The sequence below is a fragment of the Abramis brama genome, assembly GCF_963993115.1.
Source record: "Abramis brama genome assembly, chromosome: 5".
In the NCBI taxonomy this organism is placed as follows: domain Eukaryota; kingdom Metazoa; phylum Chordata; class Actinopteri; order Cypriniformes; family Leuciscidae; genus Abramis; species Abramis brama.
In genome coordinates, this window is record NC_139967.1 from 23,739,016 (window position 1) to 23,762,326 (window position 23,311).

Below are 23,311 nucleotides of genomic sequence, written 5' to 3' on the forward strand. Positions count from 1 at the left end.
CATTATTCATCCAGCTCTCTCTCCTGAAAGAAGACTAGACCCACACAGAATGAATCTAACAAGCTTCGTTCCATTCAAGAACCATTGTATCCAGTTCACCCTGCTTGACCTGTTCCTCTCCCTTTCCCAAGATGTCCACCCGCTAGAGGTTCTCACAGTAAGAGCCATAACATCCCTTATAGTACCCTAGAATGATACTACCCTGATGTAGTCTTCTGGAGTGGATTGGACGACCATCTTCGACAAATACCAGCAGCAGCTAACATGTTTTCCTTGGAGCAATATATTGAATATGTACTGTGGCTAAGTAGATCCTTCTTCACTGTGTGTGAGGCAGTTGAAGACACCATTGCATCACTCCTCACGCGAGCTCAAGAGTCCTGAGTCCCTTTCTGCCCAGGATTCAGCTTAAGGGTTATCATACCCAAGCCTATCATAGCTTACTTGTCACGGCCAGGGAGGCCGATCATAGCTTACTTGTCACAGCCATGGAGGCCGATCATAGCTTACTTGTCACGGCCACGGAGGCCAATCATAGCTTACTTGTCACAGCCACGGAGGCCGATCATAGCTTACTTGTCACAGCCACGGAGGCCGATCATAGCTCCCCCGTCACGGCAATGGAGGAAGATCATAGCTTACTTGTCACGGCCAAGGAGGCCGATCATAGCTTACTTGTCACGGCCAGGGAGGCCAATCATAGCTTACTTGTCACGGCCACGGAGGCCGATCATAGCTTACTTGTCACAGCCATGGAGGCCGATCATAGCTCCCCTGTCACGGCAATGGAGGAAGGTCATAGCTTACTTGTCAGGGCTACGGAGGCCGATCATAGCTCCCCTGTCACGGCAATGGAGGAAGATCATAGCTTACTTGTCACGGCCAAGGAGGCCGATCATAGCTTACTTGTCAGGGCCACGGAGGCCGATCATAGCTCCCCTGTCACTGCAATGGAGGAAGATCATAGCTTACTTGTCACGGCCAAGAAGGCCAATCATAGCTTACATGTCACGGCCAGGGAGGCCAATCATAGCTTACTTGTCATGGCCACGGAAGCCGATCATAGCTCACTTGTCACGGCCACGGAGGCCAATCATAGCTCACTTGTCACGTCCACGGAAGCCGATCATAGCTTACTTGTCACGGCCACGGAGGCCAATCATAGCTTACTTGTCACGGCCAGGGAGGCCAATCATAGCTTACTTGTCACGGCCACGGAGGCCGATCATAGCTTACTTGTCACAGCCACGGAGGCCGATCATAGCTCCCCCGTCACGGCCATGGAGGACGATCATAGCTTACTTGTCACACTGCCACGGAGGCCGATCATAGCTCCCCCGTCACGGCCATGGAGGCCGATCATAGCTTACTTGTCACAGCCATGGAGGCCGATCATAGCTCCCCTGTCACGGCAATGGAGGAAGATCATAGCTTACTTGTCACGGCCAAGGAGGCAAATCATAGCTTACTTGTCAGGGCCACGGAGGCCGATCATAGCTTACTTGTCACTGCAATGGAGGAAGATCATAGCTTACTTGTCACGGCCAAGAAGGCCAATCATAGCTTACTTGTCACGGCCAGGGAGGCCAATCATAGCTTACTTGTCAGGGCCACGGAGGCCGATCATAGCTTACTTGTCACTGCAATGGAGGAAGATTATAGCTTACTTGTCACGGCCAAGAAGGCCAATCATAGCTTACTTGTCACGGCCAGGGAGGCCAATCATAGCTTACTTGTCACGGCCAGGGAGGCCAATCATAGCTTACTTGTCACGGCCACGGAGGCCGATCATAGCTCACTTGTCACGTCCACGGAGGCCGATCATAGCTTACTTGTCACGGCCACGGAGGCCAATCATAGCTTACTTGTCATGGGCAGGCAGGCCAATCATAGCTTACTTGTCACGGCCACGGAGGCCGATCATAGCTTACTTGTCACGGCAATGGAGGAAGATCATAGCTTACTTGTCACGGCCAAGGAGGCCAATCATAGCTTACTTGTCCCAGCTACGGAGGCCGATCATAGCTTGCTTGTCACGGCCACGGAGGCCGATCATAGCTTCCCCGTCACCGCAATGGAGGAAGATCATAGCTTACTTGTCACGGCCACGGAGGCCAATCATAGCTTACTTGTCATGGCCACGGAGGCCAATCATAGCTTACTTGTCACGGCCACGGAGGCCAATCATAGCTTACTTATTTCTCACAGCCACGGAGGCCGATCATAGCTTACTTGTCACGGCCACGGAGGCCGATCATAGCTTACTTGTCACTGCAATGGAGGAAGATTATAGCTTACTTGTCACGACCAAGAAGGCCAATCATAGCTTACTTGTCACGGCCAGGGAGGCCAATAATAGCTTACTTGTCACGGCCAGGGAGGCCAATCATAGCTTACTTGTCACGGCCACGGAGGCCGATCATAGCTCACTTGTCACGGCCACGGAGGCCAATCATAGCTCACTTGTCACGTCCACGGAGGCCGATCATAGCTTACTTGTCACGGCCACGAAGGCCAATCATAGCTTACTTGTCATGGCCAGGCAGGCCAATCATAGCTTACTTGTCACGGCCACGGAGGCCGATCATAGCTTACTTGTCACGGCCACGGAGGCCAATCATAGCTTACTTGTCATGGCCAGGCAGGCCAATCATAGCTTACTTGTCATGGCCACGGAGGCCGATCATAGCTCCCCCGTCACGGCCACGGAGGCCGATCATAGCTTCCCCGTCACGGCAATGGAGGAAGATCATAGCTTACTTGTCACAGCCACGGAGGCCAATCATAGCTTACTTGTCACGGCCACGGAGGCCAATCATAGCTTACTTGTCACGGCCACGGAGGCCAATCATAGCTTATTTCTCACAGCCACGGATGGCCGATCATAGCTTACTTCTCACGGCCACGGAGGCCAATCATAGCTTACTTGTCACGGCCACGGAGGCCGATCATAGCTTACTTGTCACGGCCATGGAGGCCGATCATAGCTCCCCCGTCACGGCCATGGAGGACGATCATAGCTTACTTGTCACGGCCACGGAGGCCAATCATAGCTCACTTGTCCCAATCATAGCTTACTTGTCACGGCCACGGAGGCCAATCATAGCTTACTTGTCCCGATCATAGCTTACTTGTCATGGCCACGGAGGCCGATCATAGTTCCCCCGTCACGGCCATGGAGAACGATCATAGCTTCCCCGTTATGGCCATGGAGGCCAATCATAGCTTATTTGTCACGGCCACGGAGGCCGATCATAGCTCCCCCGTCACGGCCATGGAGGCCAATCATAGCTTACTTGTCACGGCCATGGAGGCCGATCATAGCTCCCCCGTCACGGCCATGGAGGACGATCATAGCTTACTTGTCACACTGCCATTAGGACAATCATAGCTTACTTGTCATGGCCAAGGAGGCCAATCATAGCTTACTTGTCATGGCCAAGGAGGCCAATCATAGCTTACATGTCATGGCCACGGAGGCCGATCATAGTTCCCCGTCACGGCCACGGATGACGATCATAGCTCCCCCGTTATGGCCATGGAGGCCAATCATAGCTTATTTGTCATGGCCACGGAGGCCGATCATAGCTCCCCCGTCACGGCCATGGAGGCCAATCATAGCTTACTTGTCACGGCCAGGGAGGCCGATCATAGCTCCCCCGTCACGGCCATGGAGGACGATCATAGCTTACTTGTCACACTGCCACGGAGGCCGATCATAGCTCCCCCGTCACGGCCATGGAGGCCGATCATAGCTTACTTGTCACAGCCATGGAGGCCGATCATAGCTCCCCTGTCACGGCAATGGAGGAAGATCATAGCTTACTTGTCACGGCCACGGAGGCCAATCATAGCTTACTTGTCACTGCAATGGAGGAAGATTATAGCTTACTTGTCACGGCCAAGAAGGCCAAACATAGCTTACTTGTCACGGCCACGGAGGCCAATCATAGCTTACTTATTTGTCACGGCCAGGGAGGCCAATCATAGCTTACTTGTCACGGCCACGGAGGCCAATCATAGCTTACTTGTCACGGCCACGGAGGCCGATCATAGCTTACTTGTCACGGCCATGGAGGCCGATCATAGCTCCCCCGTCACGGCAATGGAGGAAGATCATAGCTTACTTGTCACGGCCACGGAGGCCAATCATAGCTTACTTGTCCCGATCATAGCTTACTTGTCACGGCCATGGAGGCCGATCATAGCTCCCCCGTCACGGCAATGGAGGAAGATCATAGCTTACTTGTCACGGCCACGGAGGCCAATCATAGCTTACTTGTCCCGATCATAGCTTACTTGTCACGGCCACGGAGGCCGATCATAGCTTACTTGTCCCGATCATAGCTTATTTGTCATGGCCACGGAGGCCGATCATAGCTCCCCCGTCAAGGCCATGGAGGACGATCATAGCTCCCCGTTATGGCCATGGAGGCCAATCATAGCTTACTTGTCACGGCCAAGGAGGCAAATCATAGCTTACTTGTCACACTGCCATTAGGCCAATCATAGCTTACTTGTCACGGCCACGGAGGCCAATCATAGCTTACTTGTCACGGCCACGGAGGCCGATCATAGCTCCCCCGTCACGGCAATGGAGGAAGATCATAGCTTACTTGTCACGGCCACGGAGGCCAATCATAGCTTACTTGTCCTGATCATAGCTTACTTGTCACGGCCACGGAGGCCGATCATAGCTTACTTGTCCCGATCATAGCTTACTTGTCACGGCCACGGAGGCCGATCATAGCTCCCCCGTCAAGGCCATGGAGGACGATCATAGCTCCCCGTTATGGCCATGGAGGCCAATCATAGCTTACTTGTCACGGCCAAGGAGGCAAATCATAGCTTACTTGTCACACTGCCATTAGGCCAATCATAGCTTACTTGTCACGGCCACGGAGGCCAATCATAGCTTACTTGTCACGGCCACGGAGGCCGATCATAGCTCCCCCGTCACGGCAATGGAGGAAGATCATAGCTTACTTGTCACGGCCACGGAGGCCAATCATAGCTTACTTGTCCTGATCATAGCTTACTTGTCACGGCCACGGAGGCCGATCATAGCTTACTTGTCCCGATCATAGCTTACTTGTCACGGCCACGGAGGCCGATCATAGCTTACTTGTCCCGATCATAGCTTACTTGTCATGGCCACGGAGGCCGATCATAGCTCCCCCGTCATGGCCATGGAGGGCGATCATAGCTCCCCCGTTATGGCCATGGAGGCCAATCATAGCTTATTTGTCACGGCCACGGAGGCCGATCATAGCTCCCCCATCACGGCCATGGAGGCCAATCATAGCTTACTTGTCACGGCCACGGAGGCCGATCATAGCTCCCCCGTCACGGCCATGGAGGACGATCATAGCTTACTTGTCACACTGCCATTAGGACAATCATAGCTTACTTGTCATGGCCAAGGAGGCCAATCATAGCTTACTTGTCATGGCCACGGAGGCCTATCATAGCTCCCCGTCACGGCCATGGAGGATGATCATAACTCCCCCGTTATGGCCATGGAGGCCAATCATAGCTTATTTGTCACGGCCACGGAGGCCGATCATAGCTCCCCCGTCACGGCCATGGAGGCCAATCATAGCTTACTTGTCACGGCCACGGAGGCCGATCATAGCTCCCCCGTCACGGCCATGGAGGACGATCATAGCTTACTTGTCACACTGCCACGGAGGCCGATCATAGCTCCCCCGCCACGGCCATGGAGGCCGATCATAGCTTACTTGTCACAGCCATGAAGGCCGATCATAGCTCCCCTGTCACGGCAATGGAGGAAGATCATAGCTTACTTGTCACGGCCACGGAGGCCAATCATAGCTTACTTGTCAGGGCCACAGAGGCCGATCATAGCTTACTTGTCACTGCAATGGAGGAAGATCATAGCTTACTTGTCACGGCCAAGAAGGCCAATCATAGCTTACTTGTCACGGCCAGGGAGGCCAATCATAGCTTACTTGTCAAGGCCACGGAGGCCGATCATAGCTTACTTGTCACTGCAATGGAGGAAGATTATAGCTTACTTGTCACGGCCAAGAAGGCCAATCATAGCTTACTTGTCACGGCCACGGAGGCCAATCATAGCTTACTTATTTGTCACGGCCAGGGAGGCCAATCATAGCTTACTTGTCACGGCCACGGAGGCCAATCATAGCTTACTTGTCACGGCCACGGAGGCCGATCATAGCTTACTTGTCACGGCCATGGAGGCCGATCATAGCTCCCCCGTCACGGCAATGGAGGAAGATCATAGCTTACTTGTCACGGCCACGGAGGCCAATCATAGCTTACTTGTCCCGATCATAGCTTACTTGTCACGGCCACGGAGGCCGATCATAGCTTACTTGTCCCGATCATAGCTTACATGTCATGGCCACAGAGGCCGATCATAGCTCCCCCGTCAAGGCCATGGAGGACGATCATAGCTCCCCCGTTATGGCCATGGAGGCCAATCATAGCTTACTTGTCACAGCCACGGAGGCAAATCATAGCTTACTTGTCACACTGCCATTAGGACAATCATAGCTTACTTGTCATGGCCATGGAGGCCGATAATAGCTCCCCTGTCACGGCCATGGAGGACGATCATAGCTTACTTGTCACACTGTCACGGAGGCCGATCATAGCTTACTTGTCACACTGCCATGGAGGCCAATCATAGCTTACTTGTCACGGCCATGGAGGCCGATCATAGCTCCCCAGTCACGGCCATGGAGGCCGATCTCGAGTTCTGTTCTCTGTGTTTCATCAGGTCTGCCATGGTCGCCACTCCAGACACCCAGCTGGCCCTCCAGACGCCCGTCTCTCAGCCAGCCCTCCAGATGTCAAAAGTTTAGCCGGCATTCCTCAAACTCTCATGTGTTCAAACTCTTCAGCTCCGCCCTGCATTCTGAACCGTCTGTTGGGGCTCCTCCTGCCTGCCTCCCTCTCCGCCTTGGCTTCTTCCTCCTTCCACTTCCCCAAGGAACTTTAGTGTTTTGGAATGTCTGGAATCCCCTCCGGAGGGGTTCTGTCACCGGCCCTCCTTCACTGCTGCACTCTCAAAACGACAATTCCCAGCATTCCTCCTGCTCATCACCTGCACATACTCAGCAACTGTAACACCTGCTATGATTGACAGGCACTGAGAATAATCTATAGGCCAGTAGGTTCGGCTCGGAAGGCATAAATTAAACAGCTTAGCTTTGTGAGGAAATAAATCTATATTGAAAATAAATAGATTTTTTTTTATAGTGTAGACCTGCTTTGCACTATGTACAGCACTTTGGATCAATCTATATTGTGTTTAAATGTGCTTTATAAATAAATGTTGTTGTTGTAGAGAATAAAGTAAAAGAAAGTAAAATAAATAAATTATTTAACAGTATTCACAGTATCAGTTGAATAATAGATCGTAATGACAAAGAAACTCAATCAAATTGCAATACATGAGTTATTCATGGACTAATCTGGGTGCACCAAATAACTATAGAGTTTAGTTAGACTGCAACCTTATAACAAGTTTGCAATTATAACTTTTGACAACCTCAGTTAACTCAAAACAGAAAAAAAATAACTCTTTGGTATTCAAAATGTTACAAGAACAATTCAGGAAATTTTGATTCAATAGATTCTCTTCAATAACTCTGTTCAGTACATTCAGTTTGGTCAATAAAATTCAAAAAGATTTGGTTCAATACATTCAATCCAAAAGACAATCAGTAAATCCAGTGCAAAAGATTCAACTCAGAAAAATTTGGTTTCGAAGTTTGATTCAGCAATCTCAGTTCAGAAAGATTCAGTTCAAGCGACTTGGTTCAAAATATTTCAGTTCGATAGATTCACCAGGAAAATTATTCGATTCCACAGTTCTAGAAAACTCTGTGTGGTACGAAAAAAATAAGGAACAATAAAAAAAATAGCTCCGTCTCCACAAATACATTCCTTTGAGCGGTCTCTTGAAGGAAAAAAATAAAGAAAACTTGGCTCCGTTTGTGTGAAACTAGCAGGTAATCAGAATTTTCCTACCCGGTTCCCGGGTTAGATTGAACTGTTTTGCCTCAGTCATGGTTCGTTTCGTGTGGGTTGACTTGCCATCTCGCATCGTCCATCGTCCGGAGTTCCAGCATGGAAAAAAACCCTGATCAAAATCCAAAGAAATAAACACATAGATGTATTTTATCCTCTTTGACTCCTCTTTTTAGCTCTTGCTCAAAGTTATGCTGCTGCTTATATCATTAGTCTTGTGGAGAGAGAAAAAAGTTTATTTTTCATGCAATTGTGGGCAATGGTTTCACAAAGTCGTGCCAATGCAGCTTATCCTGCTCCTTCAAGGTACTCAACATGTTTAGAAGCATCCTATTGAAGCGCTCTATGGGATTACTGCGAGGATGATAGGGAGTTGTCCGTACTTTGTGAATTTTTGCCATCTCGCAAAGCTCTTTGATAAGTTTAGATTCAAAGTCAGCTCCTTGATCACTTAGTATCCTCTCTGGGAAACCATAGTGGACAATGAATTCGTCCCAAAGGTACTTAGCCACAGTACTGGCTTTCTGGTTGTTGATGGGTATGGCAACTGCATACTTGGTGTAATGATCCATCATGACAAGTACATTCTGGACATTACTTCGGTCTGGTTCGATGGAAAGAATGTCTATACAGAGCAACTCGAGGGGCCGTGTAACCTGGATGTTAACCAAGGGGGCAGATTTCTCTGGCAAAGCTTTCCGCTTAACACAGAAGTACGCAGGCCTTAATCTTCCTCTCAACATCAGCACTCATCTTTGCCCAATAAAAGCAAGAACGGACAAGGTTGAGTGTGCGATCTACTCCCATGTGACCCATCTGATCGTACAGGCTTTCCAGCACCATAACACAGAACTTTACAGGTAACACCAACTGGTAAGTTGTTTGATCATACCACTGCCGTCGTCTGTACAGAATTCCATCTTTCAGTTCTAAGCGGTTCCACTCCCTCAGCAACAAGGATATATCTGGACATTCATACCTCACCGCCTGGCATGGCATTTGACCTTCTTCCAAGTGACTGATGACTTGGTTCAGAAAAACATCTTCATTTTGTTCACGTTTCAGGTCTATACCAGTTAAACCGGGTACTGCAGACTCATCTTCAGTCAGGTCTTGAGCAAAACAAAGAGGAATAGCGTCTTGCTCCATTGCCAGCGACTCCACCAGAGCAACAGGGTTTCCATACTCTTGCTGAACTCTGTGCTTATCAAACACAGCTTGAACAACAGCACAGTCCATGACTACACTTTTATCACCACCCAGATGCTTGGCAGCAAATTGCTGTATCCGATCCTGTTCCTTTTGTGATACCATATCATTGATCGCCTCGCCATGGGGACGTCTTGATAACCCATCGGCATCTTGGTTTTGCTTTCCTGATCTATAGGTCAGAGCGAAAGAGAATGTGGCTAACGCTGATAGCCAGTGATAACTTATGGCATCAAGCTTCACAGTGGTTAGAATGTAAGTGAGAGGATTACTGTCCGTTACGACAGTGAAGTGATTGCCATACAAGTAGTCAGAGAATTTCTTGGTCACTGCCCACTTTAAAGCAAGAAACTCCAACTTATGGGTGGGGTATCAAGACTCACTTTTAGAAAGACCTCTACTGGTGAAAGCTATGACCTTTTTCTCTCCATCTTGCAGCTGATATAACGCGGCGCCAAGACCTGTGGTGCTTGCATCTGTATGGAGGATGTAAGGCAAGGTCGGATCAGCAAAACCAAGCACAGGAGCACTGGTAAGTTTGGAGATAATGGTGTTGAATGCTTCGTCACAAGCCGTTGTCCATCGACTCCCAACTGACTCTTTTGGGTTAAAATAGTTACCCTTCAACTCACTGTTCATGGCCTTATGATTCAGTGGGGCATAACCAGCAATAAAGTCATTTAAGGGTTTCACTATCTTGGAATAATCGCGGATGAATCGTCAATAGTATCCCGAAAATCCCAGGAATGATCTTAGCTCTTTTAGATTCTTTGGTTTTGGCTAGGTCTTAAGAGCACAGATCTTTTCAGGATCCGTCTGGACTCCTGTCTCCGCTAATAGGTGGCCTGGGTAGACTGAAGTTTGGAAAAATTAGCATTTTTCTGGGGACAATTTCAACCCATATTCTCTCAGCCTTGTCAATACTCTTAGGAGTCGCTCCTCATGCTCCTCAGGAGTTCCAGAAAACAATCAAATCATCAAGAAACACCAAGACCTTGGTGAGATGAAGATTCTCCATACACTTCCTTGAGGCATCCGGCTAAATTCCCAAAATCCTAAGACACAGGAGAAAGCAGTTTTGTACTTGTCAGACTCCTCCATTTCTATCTGGTAATAACCAGACTTCAAGTCCAGAACTGAGAACCATAGAGAACCCGTTAAGGCAGAAAAAGACTCTTCAAGGTTAGGCAAAGCATAGGAATCTTTCACAGTTTGTGAATTTAGCTTTCTGTAATCCACACATAGTCTTCCGTCACCATTCTTCTTTTATACGACTACGATTGGGGACGCAAAAGGAGACTCAGATTCCCGGATTACTCCTGACTCTTTTAACTCTTGCAGGTGGCGCCTGACAGCAGCCAAGTCATGAGGATGGATAGGGCGTGCCCTTTGCTTAAAAGGGGTTTCGTCAAAAAGCTTGATGTGATGCTTGACTTTGGATGTTCGACCGAAATCAAGGTCATGTTGTGCGAACACATCAGACATATCACTGAGCTTCTTACTGATCCTATCCCTCCACTCTTGGGGCAATAGGGAGTCCCCAAAGTCAAAAGTAATAGCTGCTTTGGAGCGGCTCAGACGAGCAGGTACAGACCTCACTTTATATTATCAAGGGATGATACTTTCGATGGCATACATTTCAGCAACCACAGCATTTGGTGGACTGTCAACTTTTGCGAACTACACCACTTTGGACTACACCCCTAGGCAGTGAGGAATTTGTCGGGGTCTCCAAAAGAACACATTCTTTAGAGGGTAAGCAATTCACATTTACCTTTCCACAGACAGCAATGGTCTGCTGTGCTGGAATGACTACGGGCTCCTTGCTTTATAGTCTCACCAGTCCAAGGCATCCACTGGCATTCTGTTTATGCCGTAATTCCAGCGATTTCAGTACAGCACTATATCCATATCGTGCACTCTTGTCTTCTCTGGTTCTAAGGGAACACAGTAAGTTTTGAGAACAACTCATCACCATCTTCAATAGCACCATAAGCTGTATCAAGCATGTTAAGGTAAGCTCTGGGAGAAGCACGAGGCCCCAAAGACTTAACAATATAAGAGGGAGGAGGTAAGAGACTCTCCATAATTCTCCTTACTCTTTGTAAGTCAGACACGGAAGGGTCATCAAGGAGTAATTCAACATTACAATGCCAAGTGTCCTAATCTGATTCATTACTGGGCTGGGGAATTCTCCCTGCAGAAGGGGCGGAGCTTAACTACAGTGGTGGATGGAATTGCTGCAGCGACTTCACTTTTAACTATATGCTCCACAACGACTTTCTGCACATCAGCAGGATTGAGTTGAACATGACTCATTGTTCCTGACAAGCGCTTTTCAGACTTTGGTACATCATCTTGATCAAGTGTTGGCTCATTAGGAATGGAACGAGGACTATGAACATTCATCTTGGAAGCATTCTGCTCTCTGATGGAATTGAGCTCATCAGACGCAGGCTCATCTTCATCCACCTCATCTGGAATTGATGAGGGAGAGTTCTTCTCGAAGCAAAGGGGTGAAGGATTTTCCACTATGCTTAGCAATGGTTTTCAGGGTGGATAAGTAAAAGGTTGTAGCACCAGAACTCTCCTCACAAGAGTAGACACTGCTCAGAGCTCTTATCTGATAAGTTAAGCTTGGGTCGTCTTTATCTGTATAGCTAAGGGGTAGCAAGGGACTTATTGATTCAATAGCTGATCCAAAGTTGTACTCTACAGTGGTGTGGTCATGATACTTGGACTCAGGATCGTTAATGGGAAGGACTCTTGCGATGGAACCATGATGCTTTAGAAGATCAAGGACCTCTTCATCCTCAAGAGTGTTAATTGGTCCACTGACTAGAAGAGCATTTCAAATTTTGAGACTTTCCTTCTGTACTATTTCCATGTTTTCAATGTCAATTTACTTGCCACACTAATAAACTGATTTGAATGTCTCTTTTGACGATTTTTTCTTTTTGGATGTAAAGTATAAATAAAGCTATTAATTACACCTCAGTGCTCGCCACTTTTTATGTAACACCTGCGTCGACTGACAGGCACTGACAATATACTAATATCTATAGGCCAGTAGGTTCGGCTCGGAAGGCATAAATTAAACAGCTTTGTGAGGAAATAAATCTATATTGAAAATAAATTGATTCTTTGAAGAGAATAAAGTAAAAGAAAGTAAAAGAAAGAAATTATTTAACAGTATTCACAGTATCAGTTGAATAATAGATCGTAATGACAAAGACACTCAAATAAAATTGCAATACATGAGTTATTCATGGACTAATCTGGGTGCACCCAATAACTATAGAGTTTAGTTAGTTAGACAGTAGACATATTCGTTAACTTACACAATATATCTCTTTTTGCAATGGTAGGACATTCAGAATTGATGGTATTATCTGCTGAAGTTTGATTGGCTGCTGACAGTCATGTTTTTTGAAGTATCCGACTAATATTAAATGAAAGAAGAGATGAAGATCAAGAGGATGCATACCAATTTCATGGATGATCACACTATTGCAGAGTGTTTTTCAGTTGTAGCTCTCCCTGTTGGTGGATTTTTTTAAACTTGGTGCGAGTCTCAAAATGTCCTGTTGTCTATGCGTGTAAAGTTAGTTAATCTAAAAATCCTTTCAAATACATAGGGTTCCAGCACTTTGTGCTTGGTTGGACCCCTAATAATACGATAAGAAATACCAGTTTGCAACATCACGCAGCATAACATAATGTTTGTGTACAGTTAAAATGACTGGAAACGGATGATAACGGAAGCCTTGCACATTAAAGCTAAAAATAAGGCGTTTCCTGTGCATTCACAATGGTGTCCTTGCAGGTCCAGGGAGGGAATGGTAAATGATGCTGAGCCACCATCTGGATGAGCTGCCAGACCTGCACTTCAGAGAAAAGACACACATTATTTGCAGTTTGCACAAATTAACATCCCCTTAATACCAATTGACAGCACTGTTTATATGGCATAGCCTATAGCAGCCATTGTGCATCATTTTATTAGTCTATCCATCTTCTTGAATATGCTGCAGCTACATACCTAATGTTTTTTTGTTCACATGGACCAGAATCTTGAAAGAATGTTTCCAGTACCTTGTTGAATCCATGTCACAAATAATTAGGCTAATTTGGGGTCAACTGGTATCCTACTTTTAGAAATGTGCACCTAATAAAGTCAAAATTGCATGTGTATGTACCATGATCTGTTAGTAATTTGATACATTTAGTTTCAATGAGCATTCTAATATTCATGTATTCAATATGAAACAGCTCTTTAAGCTCCACTGTTTTGTTTATTTATACTAGTATGAACAAACACTTATTGACGTCTTCAGATAAAGTTCATTCACGGTGAGGCTCATCCGTATGTGGGTAGAAATTTCTAAAGCTTCTTGCAGCTTGGTTATCAATAGCTTCAACAAATAATACTGCAACTTATGAATCTATGTTTTTTATGATTCTGACCTTCGGGATACATTGCTCTTCAGATTGTCTTTGCAGCCATAGGATGTAACATGCTACCAGTTCCTATAGCATGCTGTAGATGGTGCTCCTGTAGTTCATATAAAGCAAATTATGTTATGTTTGTTTATAATTCAAGGTCTTTTTCCAGTTCTGATTTTAAACTGTTGCACTGCTGAAGAAATAGATTTATTCATATACAGACACATAAATTAATAAACCATTTATACCAAGATAAGGAAATACTGGAGATCCTCATTCTCAATCTCCATTTATTACAATGTATTTTAGTTATTTTGTACTTTCATCAGCTCATTATTTTTCACTGATTTACTTAACAATAACACAGCATGAATTACAAATTAAAGGCCATAAGATTCACTTTAATGAATGCATTTTCCATCTTATGCAGGTATGGTTATGCACTTTGATCTGTTTATATTTCTTTTTCATGCGTGTTCGATATTTTATTGGTTATGTGTTTATATCAAATGCTGGAAATGTGTGGGATTGAAGAGCTACATTATATGAAATCGATTTGAATAATATGTGATGCAATACAAACTCATTATCAATGGATATTTTTGATATAATTCATTCAATTCATAAGTCATTTACTGTTGATTGCATTGTGAGGTCTTCTATACAAGACATTTCCTATATATAGCAATATTGTATCTGATATAACATTATTATTATTATTTCCTTTATATTACTTTATTGTCTGTATATTGTGAACTCGCTTCAGTCCGTGGGAGGTCTGAGCTGAGCGAGGAGCAGGCTGATTATACTACTGATTAAATACAACGATTTATAACTGCATTTTCCAACTTATGCAGATTATGCCTATGGATAAAAAAACCACTGAACAGCAGATTTGACTCCAGTCTTTATTCAACATCACACAACACAATGCAGAGGGGTAGCCGATTCGTAGCGAGAGACGCACACATGCACGCCTAAACCGGCTACATTGGTAGTCTTCATCTCTCCAAAAATGTGTTTGAGGTTTGTATCACCAAGACTAAACTTTGTTTGGCCTTATGCTGATATCATTGTATATTCAGTTATGCAGTTATGTTAGATATTGTTAATGTGATTATCACGTTTACATTAACTGCAATACGGCCAAATTCCAGTTATTAAATCAGAATATTCTTGTGCATGTACTGTAAACAGACATTGTTCCTCTAGTTGTGTTGTCAGAAATGATGAGTTGCTGTGAGTGGGTCTCCATCTATGTGGTTGAGTTGTCTGTAAGTGGTGAGTGCTCAGAGCCATTAGACAGAGATGCACTGAAGCCATTATAGCAAATAACATTTAGAGCATCACAGTCCAACAACATGTGTGTACGTGTGTGGATTCACTATGTAGCATCTGCTCCACAGAAACTGGTGTGTGTAAGGGTGTGGCAGCAGAGAGAGAGAGACAAAGACAGAAGGAGGAGAGGACAAGGAGGGACAGAAGGTTGAAAGTGAAGGAGTACTTAGTCAGCAAAGTAAAAGAGAGGACAAATATAAAGAAAAGGGCCCAACAGGCAGAGAAATTTTAAAAAGCGGGAAGACAAGAGGACATGAGGCAGAGAGAGAGAGAGAGAGAGAGAGAGAGAGAGAGAGACGAGCGAGTGAAGTCATCATTTGTGCTGGGCTGTGCTCTCTCCTCCCCTCTCTCTTACGTCATTGTACACACACACTTAGCACGGGCATAGAGGAAGAAGAAGGAGAAACACACACCCACATTCAGCATCCTTTCAGTAGCAGCTTAGCATCAGTATCAAAGATTGTCCACCTCACTGTCAGGTAGGCTTGAATCTCTCCTGCTCTTTCATTCTCAATAACACACACCCATCTGGATTCTGGAAGTATTTATGTTATACCTACAAGGCCAAACAAGACCAGCAGGGATTTATGCATGAGACGCAGTTAGCTTGTTTTTATAGTACATATTTCAGATAATATATTTGAATATGTATTTCACACATAAAGAATAAAAGGAATCAGGAAGCATTACTTGTTTACCAGAACCTTTTAATTTCTCAATGCAAGAGTTTCATGCATGTTTTTGATAGATTTAATGTACTTTCACTTTATTATTACATCTATAAATAGTAAATGCAGTTGCAAATTTATGATGCTTTTACGGATTATATGATGCTTTCACGAATATGAATATTAGAAAGAGAGAGAGATACGGAGAGAAAGAGGGGAAGCCAGAAAAGACAGCTGAAGCTAATTAAGTAAAGTGGACTTCATTAAATTACGGCTTTTAGTGTGAGTTATATAAATGTGTCTGTGTGTGTGTGTTTATATTATATTACATTGTGGGGACCATATGTCCTCACAAGGATAGTGAAACCTGAAATCACCTACATTGTGGGGACCAGCCAGCAGTCCCCTTAAGGGAAATGCAGTAATGAACATACTAAGTGATGTTTTTTTAAGTAAAAATGCAGAAAGTTTTTGGTTTAGGGGTAGTGAGGGGATAGAATATACAGTTTGTACAGTATAAAAACCATTACGCCTATGGAGAGTCCCCACAAAGAGAAACCAAGTATGTGTGTGTGTGGTTCAGGTATACCATTATGGGGAGAAAATGTCTCCACAAAGATGGCAATATCCAAAATCCTTTTTTGGTCCGCATTAGGAAAACAGCTAATTAATCAAATACGTGTTTTTTGAAAATGTAAAAATGCAGAAAGTTTTCTGTGATGGGTAGGTTTAGGGTTAGGGGATATGATATGCAGTTTGTACAGTGTAAAAAGTATTATGTCTATGGAATGTGCCCATTAAACATGAATACCAAACGTCTCTCTCTATGAGAGTATATGCACGTGTGTGGAGTAATTGAGAATGATATTTGTGAGCATGGATCATGGAATAGTGTTGGACAGTAGCTCTGGGTGTAACCAGTACAGAAAAATTACTGCACCAGGATAGCAGCTTTCACTGTACATAACAGACATACATTATTAGGAGAGGTAATGCTATTTATCATTATATAAACATTAATTATATTAAGTCGTACAGCCTTGAGGAAAACAGTAACTATATTATAAAAAAAAATCTAAATTTTCACACATTTTCATTAAGATGTCAGACAAATGAATTTTTTGTTGCATCTTTCCGCTACAATTTCTAATCCCTCACATCACAGAATGCTTCCATACCAAACACTGCTATAACAGTGAAATGATGAACAGTTGTTTACAGATGTTACCATATCAAATATTTAAGCACAGCTGAAACACTGTATTGACCAAGCCATTGTCATTGTTAACTAAAACTCAAATTATTCAAATCTTGTTTGTTAATTGAAATGAAGCTAAAATAAAATTTACATATAAATAGTAGATGAAAACCTCAATCCTAAACATCTTTAAAAAGCCAATTAAAGATATTAATAAATATATATAAGTATATAATAGTATAACTATAAGTAACTATAATAGTGTAAAAGTAACTATAATAAGCCAGCCAAAAGCCAGGACTGGAAAGATCCATATATAATGTTGCAATAAAACATTATAGAATTATGTATGAAAAAAAGCAAAACCTCAAAGTATCTTTTTGTCTCTTTTTTTTCTTATTTAAAATTCTTTCTTTCTCTCATGCTAGATCTGGAAGCATGGCTGAAGGTTCAGGTGAGGTTTCGCTGGCAGAGGTTGAGACAGCATTTCGTAAATTTGCAGTTCATGGAGACACCAAAGCAACAGGGAATGAGATGAATGGGAAAAACTTTGTTAAGCTGTGTAAGGACTGCAAGGTCATCGACGGGAAAAGTGTCACCAGCACGGACGTGGACATCGTCTTCAGCAAAGTCAAGTATGATTATTTGCACTATGACCGACAGCAAACTGTTTTATTTTTAATCCTGTGCAATGGACGTATGCATGACTGGGCCTAACTTTGTGCTGTTCTGTGTCTGCTTATGTGTCTTAGGGTTAAATCAGCACGTGTCATCACGTTTGAGCAGTTCACTCAAGCCATGGCCGAGTTGGCTACAAAACGTTTTAAAGGGAAGAGCCAGGAAGAGGCAGTACAGCTTCTCTACGGTCTCATGGCTGGCAAAGAACCTGCCAACATTGGTGTCACTGTGAGTTCCAGCCAATCAAATCAGTCTGTTTTCATAGATTAAGCAATAACCATGTACAATAACCATGGATAATCTGTTTCTCTCCGCAGAAAGTGGCAAAAGCCTCTGCTGTGGACAGACTAACAGACACCAGTAAGTTCACTGGTTCTCATAAGGAGCGTTTTGATTCGTCTGGAAAAGGAAAAGGCCGAGTTGGGAGGGAAGACATCCCTGACACCAGTGGATACGTCTCGACATACAAAGGCCAAGGCACCTATGACAGCAAAGTAAAAGGGGACGAATGAGAGAGGAAGGATGAAAAGAGAAAAATGCTTTATGCATGACATAATGTGTATGTCTGAAGTCTTTCTGGTTTTATTTCCGCAGCTGGGTTGTGACTTGCCTGCAAAAACAAAACCCTGGCTAAAACTTTGCACGGAAACCCATGTCTTTATCACTTTCATACACCAGTCTGTCATCATCTTACTGATTTTTTTCATGTGGTAAAAAGGACTGTCTCTGACCCACTTGCCTTTCATAAGTTAACATATCATTTCATTTTCAGAATAAATAAACCAAATAAAAACAGTTAAAGGGTTAATTCTGTCTGTACTCATCCTCATGTAGTTCTAAACCTGTATGACTTTCTTCTGTGGAACATAAAATAAGATTTAAAATAGTTTAAAAGATTAAAAAAGTGTGTCAGTTTTTGTTTGTCCCAACAATGGAAGCCAATGGTAACCATTCTGATTGGTTCCCAAAATTCTCCAAAATATCTTCTTTTGTGATTCACAGAAGAAAGAAAGTCAGTAACTATTTTACAGTTCTTTTTTTTTTTTTACACGTAACATGTAGTTACTATAGTAATAACTTTAAATTATGCATAATTACATGCAACTAACCCTAAACCCAACACTAATCCTAACCCTAAGCCTATAGTATGTAAATGTTGGTAATTAAGATTACTCAGTACTTAAATGTATAATGTGTAAGTCTTGATTTTTTGGTTAAACTATGCCATTAAGTGCTTCTTTCTCTCTGCTGATGTTGACACTGTATGTGTGCTGGATATATTAGCTTTATAGTGTGTTTCCGCTTTGTTGCACTGAGATCTCTATCAGACTGTAAACACTAAACTGAGTCGACGCAAATAAAGTCAAATAAAGAAACGTCATGTGGGAATATTTTACTTAAATTACAACACACATTATTGTGATGTTTTGCATCATTTATGACTGTCTTGTGTTGTATTGTAGACAGAGGTGTGGTGCATTCCTTTGAATAGCTGTTCTGGGGCTTCAAATCAATACAAAACAGAGATCCTTCCTGGGAAAGCGCATGTTTGATTGCTTAGAAAAGATAGCAGCTTTCTTCATATTTCATGGCTTTGATGCGTGTCATTGTGTTGTATTGTGTGGTGTTATAGTTTAAAACTCAGTGGGGTTTTGTATTTCAGTGTATCTGAGGCAAGTCACAGTTACATGAACTGATATCTCCCTTGTTGTAGTTTTTTTAAAATTTTATTTAAATTAAGCTCCTCTTTAAAAACACACACATACACCTGAATCTCCCTGCCTGATTACAGAAGGAGGAGGAGTGCTGTCAGGATATACGGCTGAACACCACACAGACTCTGATTTTCATTTGCTCCCACTGAGACTCAAAGGGCAGAAACAGAAACAGCCATCAGACATGAAAGGTGAGAAAATAAATCACTGTTTCTGTACAGAAATAATTATTCAGAGAGTAAGTGCCAAACAAACTTGGCAGATCATTGCACGTGTTAAACATTCAGGGGGAAAAATACCATTCAGACGTTGCTTGTGTGTCTTATAATATAGTTTTGAATAATATATTATTTATTATAGTAACATTTTATATTGTTATTTATTTTTAATTTTATTTATCACAAGTCTATTGGAAACTCATAGATACTTCAGAAATGTATTTGTTAATCATTTTTTAATCAAAATAAACATCAAGAATTTTTTGTCAAGAATTATTTCTACAGCTTTTAAAGACTAATAAGCTTATCTAATATTTAAGAGGCAGAAGCATCTGATTGTTGTTACATAAATTTGTTTATATTGTGCTAGAATCTGCAGACTTTTTTAGATTTTGTATGAAACAAATCTATGGAATTACGGAATCGATTTTCCTAAAATGTTTTCAATGCACTGCTGCACTCTTCTTGGTAGCCAATGGAATTATTAAATTATGCTTAAGGGGAAGTCTGCAGATGTGGGCCGAGTTATAAGTGAAAGATTTGTATACATTTGATCTCATAGTTCAAATTTCATGAGCTTGAACTAAACAGACTCAGAGCCATACAAAATGTCTAATGGAATCATAGTTATGACAGAACGTGATTACCCTTTGTGAACAATTTGATCAGGAAAAGGCGTTGTGCTGTTCTTTGTGTTGCCGCTGGTGTTCGGCCAGCAAAAGACCTACACCTGGGACGCGCCAGGACAAACCCTTGCTCCAGATCCCATCAACCGTAAGAATCATTACAAGTCTCCTTGAAAATCGTAATAATACTGTGACAATATGTAAATGAACAGCAACATAAAAGATAGACATATAACTTTTGCGATCTTTATTCCTCTCTACCTAGCGTGCCTGACTGACCAGGACTCATGTGGTTGTTGTGTGATGCAGAGGAAAAAATGGCAGTTAGAAGAATATTTAAACTCTAGTATGAATTCACTGGAGGATTCGCTGGCCAGAGCTCGAAACACACTGAGAAACATAAGAGGTACACACAAACGTTGCTATCTTTGAGCACATAGATCATCTCAAGCTCAACAGACTCTATGGACCTTTAGTTTTTTAAAATAAACATTTTAAAATGTACAGAGTGGATGTTTTATATAATAGGGCAAAATAAAAGTAGCAGACTCTTTAGTTTTCTAGGACATATTTGATGCACCAACTGAACAGTCAAAATAAAACAGAAATCTGACTAGAATAGAAATAACTGCATCTAATCTGTTGGTCTCATTTATTTTGTGTTATATTTTTACATACATGTTCCTTGTTCATCTTTAGAGAATCGAGTGGCGTTTTCTGTGGGTCTAACCGACAGGAGACGCTGTATCGGTCCGACAAGGACGGCAATAAATGTGCTCTATCAGAGCATCTTTATCAACATTGGAGAGGCCTACAACTCATCCACTGGTGTGTTCACGGTTCCACGGTCAGGCGTGTATAACCTGGCATTTACCGTGTTCAGCGACGCAGGCTCACCAGGCGCATCGCTGTCCGTCTGTACCAGTATCAGGAAGAATGGTGTGGCTCTAGCAGCACTTAGGGAGATGTATGATCAAGACCAGGAGGACCAGGCCACAGCGGTCTTACTCGCGCAGCTCAGAGTCGGCGACCGTATTACCATCAGTCTCCACGCTGGCTGCTGGCTCTGTGATGATCAGAATCATTACAACACATTCAGTGGATTTCTGCTGTATGCTACAGAGTGAAGCTGACAAACACACATACACAGACTTTAAAAGCTATATTAGTGAGGAGCTCTCATAGATGCAATGTATTCAACTATTTGACCGTATAAACAAACCTAGACACACTCACTCACTCACACACACACACACACACAAGATAAATGTTGTAAAAGGCACAGATGTTGAACTAGCATTAATAAAATAAAATAGAATTGTTTCTCTATCATTTACGTTCTCCTTCCCCTAGTACTTCATCTTTATATAAAAAATATTTGGTTGGTTACACCAATCCTCTCTTTAACTAGATTAAACTATTTTAAACTAAATTCAAAAATGTCTCTTATTATATTATATGTATATCATTTTAATATTATGGTTTATGTAAAATACATAAATGTAACAAAACAGTGTTTCATCAGCGGCTACCAAAAGTAAAAATCAATAAAAGACTAAGATCCTAAACTTCCGGTCCTAAAGATCTTAATTCATCTAGGTACCTATTCATATTTCTCAATATATTTTTTTATTGCAGAAGTCGTAAAATTAAGTTATAAACTTAAGTAGAGTCATGCTTGTTTTGAAAAGAATTTTTTACAAAAAATACATTATATAATGCTACCTGTTAGGCTGTTGTTTTATGAGTAACAAAGTGTGTTTGTTGGTTAACAACGATTGCTAGTGTTATGGAAGAATGAGTTAATCTGAGACATGTATGAAGTGTTTTGGTAGATTTAGTGCATTTTGAATGTGAAATTAACTGTTGTGCCAACTTGAAACTAAGTTGATTAGGAGAACTGTATGAAGAGTTTTGAAAAAGCGACCTAAGTATTGAGAAATGTGTCTTGTAAAAAACTGTAAATATATTATATATAGTTTGTCTCTATTTATGCCATTATGGCTAATGTTGATCAACTTTAGAGACCAACCTTTCTTTTTCCTGAGTGGGATCAGCAGCCTAAACAACATACAAAATGCCAGTTACTCTCATTTCCCATTTTCTTCTGCTAGATGATAATGCTGTATAACTTGCGCAGATGAAGTTTCAGAATTATATTAAAACAAACAACACAATACAAACATGTATTTTTGATCTCACTAAAGAGAACAAAACATTACTGCTCCATTTATAATAAGACTCTTGATACACCCATAACGGATAAGATCAGCCAGTTGTTCACAGAAACACAAACACATGTGCAACCAGAACCAGCTGACCTACTGATACTCTTGTCCCTTTTTCTGTTTTATCGGTTATCATCTCCTAATAACACACACACACACACACACACACACACACACACACACTCACACACACTGAGGACTTTAGTTCAGGAAGACATCTGGGAGTTTTTCGCAGTTCCTTGGGATTTTTTATCAGAGCAGCTATATGCACATGCACACAGACACGCACACATACACACAATAAAGTTTGATGGCCATCAGGGTGGGACGGCCCTCTGTGCCTGACATCAACACAAATCAAAACTAGCCAACAATTAACAGAGCAGATACAATTGCTTACACACCTCCACCACACAGTGAGTGAGCAGGACTCTTTATGTGTTCAAAGCCAGTCTGAGTGTTTAACGGTTCTTTTTGCCAGTAAGGAGGTTCTTTGCTGTGAACTTAACAGAGGACTCGAAGAAACCTAAACACCGCCAAAAACGACAAAGCTAGTTTGACTGGAGTAAAAGGTTACACTATAGGTCACAGAAAATTTATTGATGACAATAAAAGAAAACAATTCGTTTGCCATAAATGACAAAAACTGTAGCATGTACGGTAATGCCATTTGAATATTGAATTTTGCAAATAAATTTGGAAAAATTTATAATCATTTGAAAGATTTTGAGTAAAAAAATAAAATAAAATGCAGTAAAATAAGCACATAATTTCAATCTGTTTCAGCTCATGTGATGGTTGTTTTGTATCAGGACCTGCTACTCTGAAGAGGTCAATCTTCAAAGCTGAACAAAATTTCTTTATATTAAAAGTCCAAGCTGAAATATGTCATGTTCAGTGTTAAAATACTTTCCTCAATTCCGGCTTAAAATACAGGAAGTGATACGTGTAATGCATTTGTATAT

General features: G+C 42.6%; 2 protein-coding genes across 2 annotated transcripts; both read left to right on the plus strand.

The window, feature by feature from the left end:
- Positions 1-15,369: 15,369 nt before the first annotated feature.
- Positions 15,370-18,970, plus strand: tppp2 (tubulin polymerization-promoting protein family member 2). The gene is made up of 4 exons (XM_084113702.1): positions 15,370-15,494; positions 17,310-17,516; positions 17,634-17,787; positions 17,877-18,970. The coding sequence occupies exons 2-4, from the start codon at positions 17,320-17,322 to the stop codon at positions 18,069-18,071; spliced, it is 546 nt and encodes a 181-aa protein (XP_083969828.1). The 5' UTR covers positions 15,370-15,494; positions 17,310-17,319; the 3' UTR covers positions 18,072-18,970.
- Positions 18,971-19,332: 362 nt separating this feature from the next.
- On the plus strand, positions 19,333-21,683 carry LOC311082689 (complement C1q-like protein 4). Its single transcript, XM_084113700.1, has 4 exons — positions 19,333-19,465; positions 20,162-20,266; positions 20,384-20,524; positions 20,818-21,683. Exons 1-4 carry the CDS (start codon positions 19,459-19,461, stop codon positions 21,243-21,245), a joined length of 681 nt encoding a protein of 226 aa, XP_083969826.1. The 5' UTR covers positions 19,333-19,458; the 3' UTR covers positions 21,246-21,683.
- Positions 21,684-23,311: the final 1,628 nt, after the last annotated feature.

Bases quoted from the DNA above. Each gene is read 5' to 3' on its own strand.
- tppp2 (XM_084113702.1), top strand. From the start codon at position 17,320: ATGGCTGAAGGTTCAGGTGAGGTTTCGCTGGCAGAGGTTGAGACAGCA. The intron at 17,517-17,633 runs GTATGATTATTT...TATGTGTCTTAG, and splicing joins ATCGTCTTCAGCAAAGTCAA to GGTTAAATCAGCACGTGTCA. The intron at 17,788-17,876 runs GTGAGTTCCAGC...TTCTCTCCGCAG, and splicing joins CTGCCAACATTGGTGTCACT to AAAGTGGCAAAAGCCTCTGC.
- LOC311082689 (XM_084113700.1), top strand. The intron at 20,267-20,383 runs GTAAGAATCATT...CTCTCTACCTAG, and splicing joins TGCTCCAGATCCCATCAACC to CGTGCCTGACTGACCAGGAC. The intron at 20,525-20,817 runs GTACACACAAAC...GTTCATCTTTAG, and splicing joins CACACTGAGAAACATAAGAG to AGAATCGAGTGGCGTTTTCT.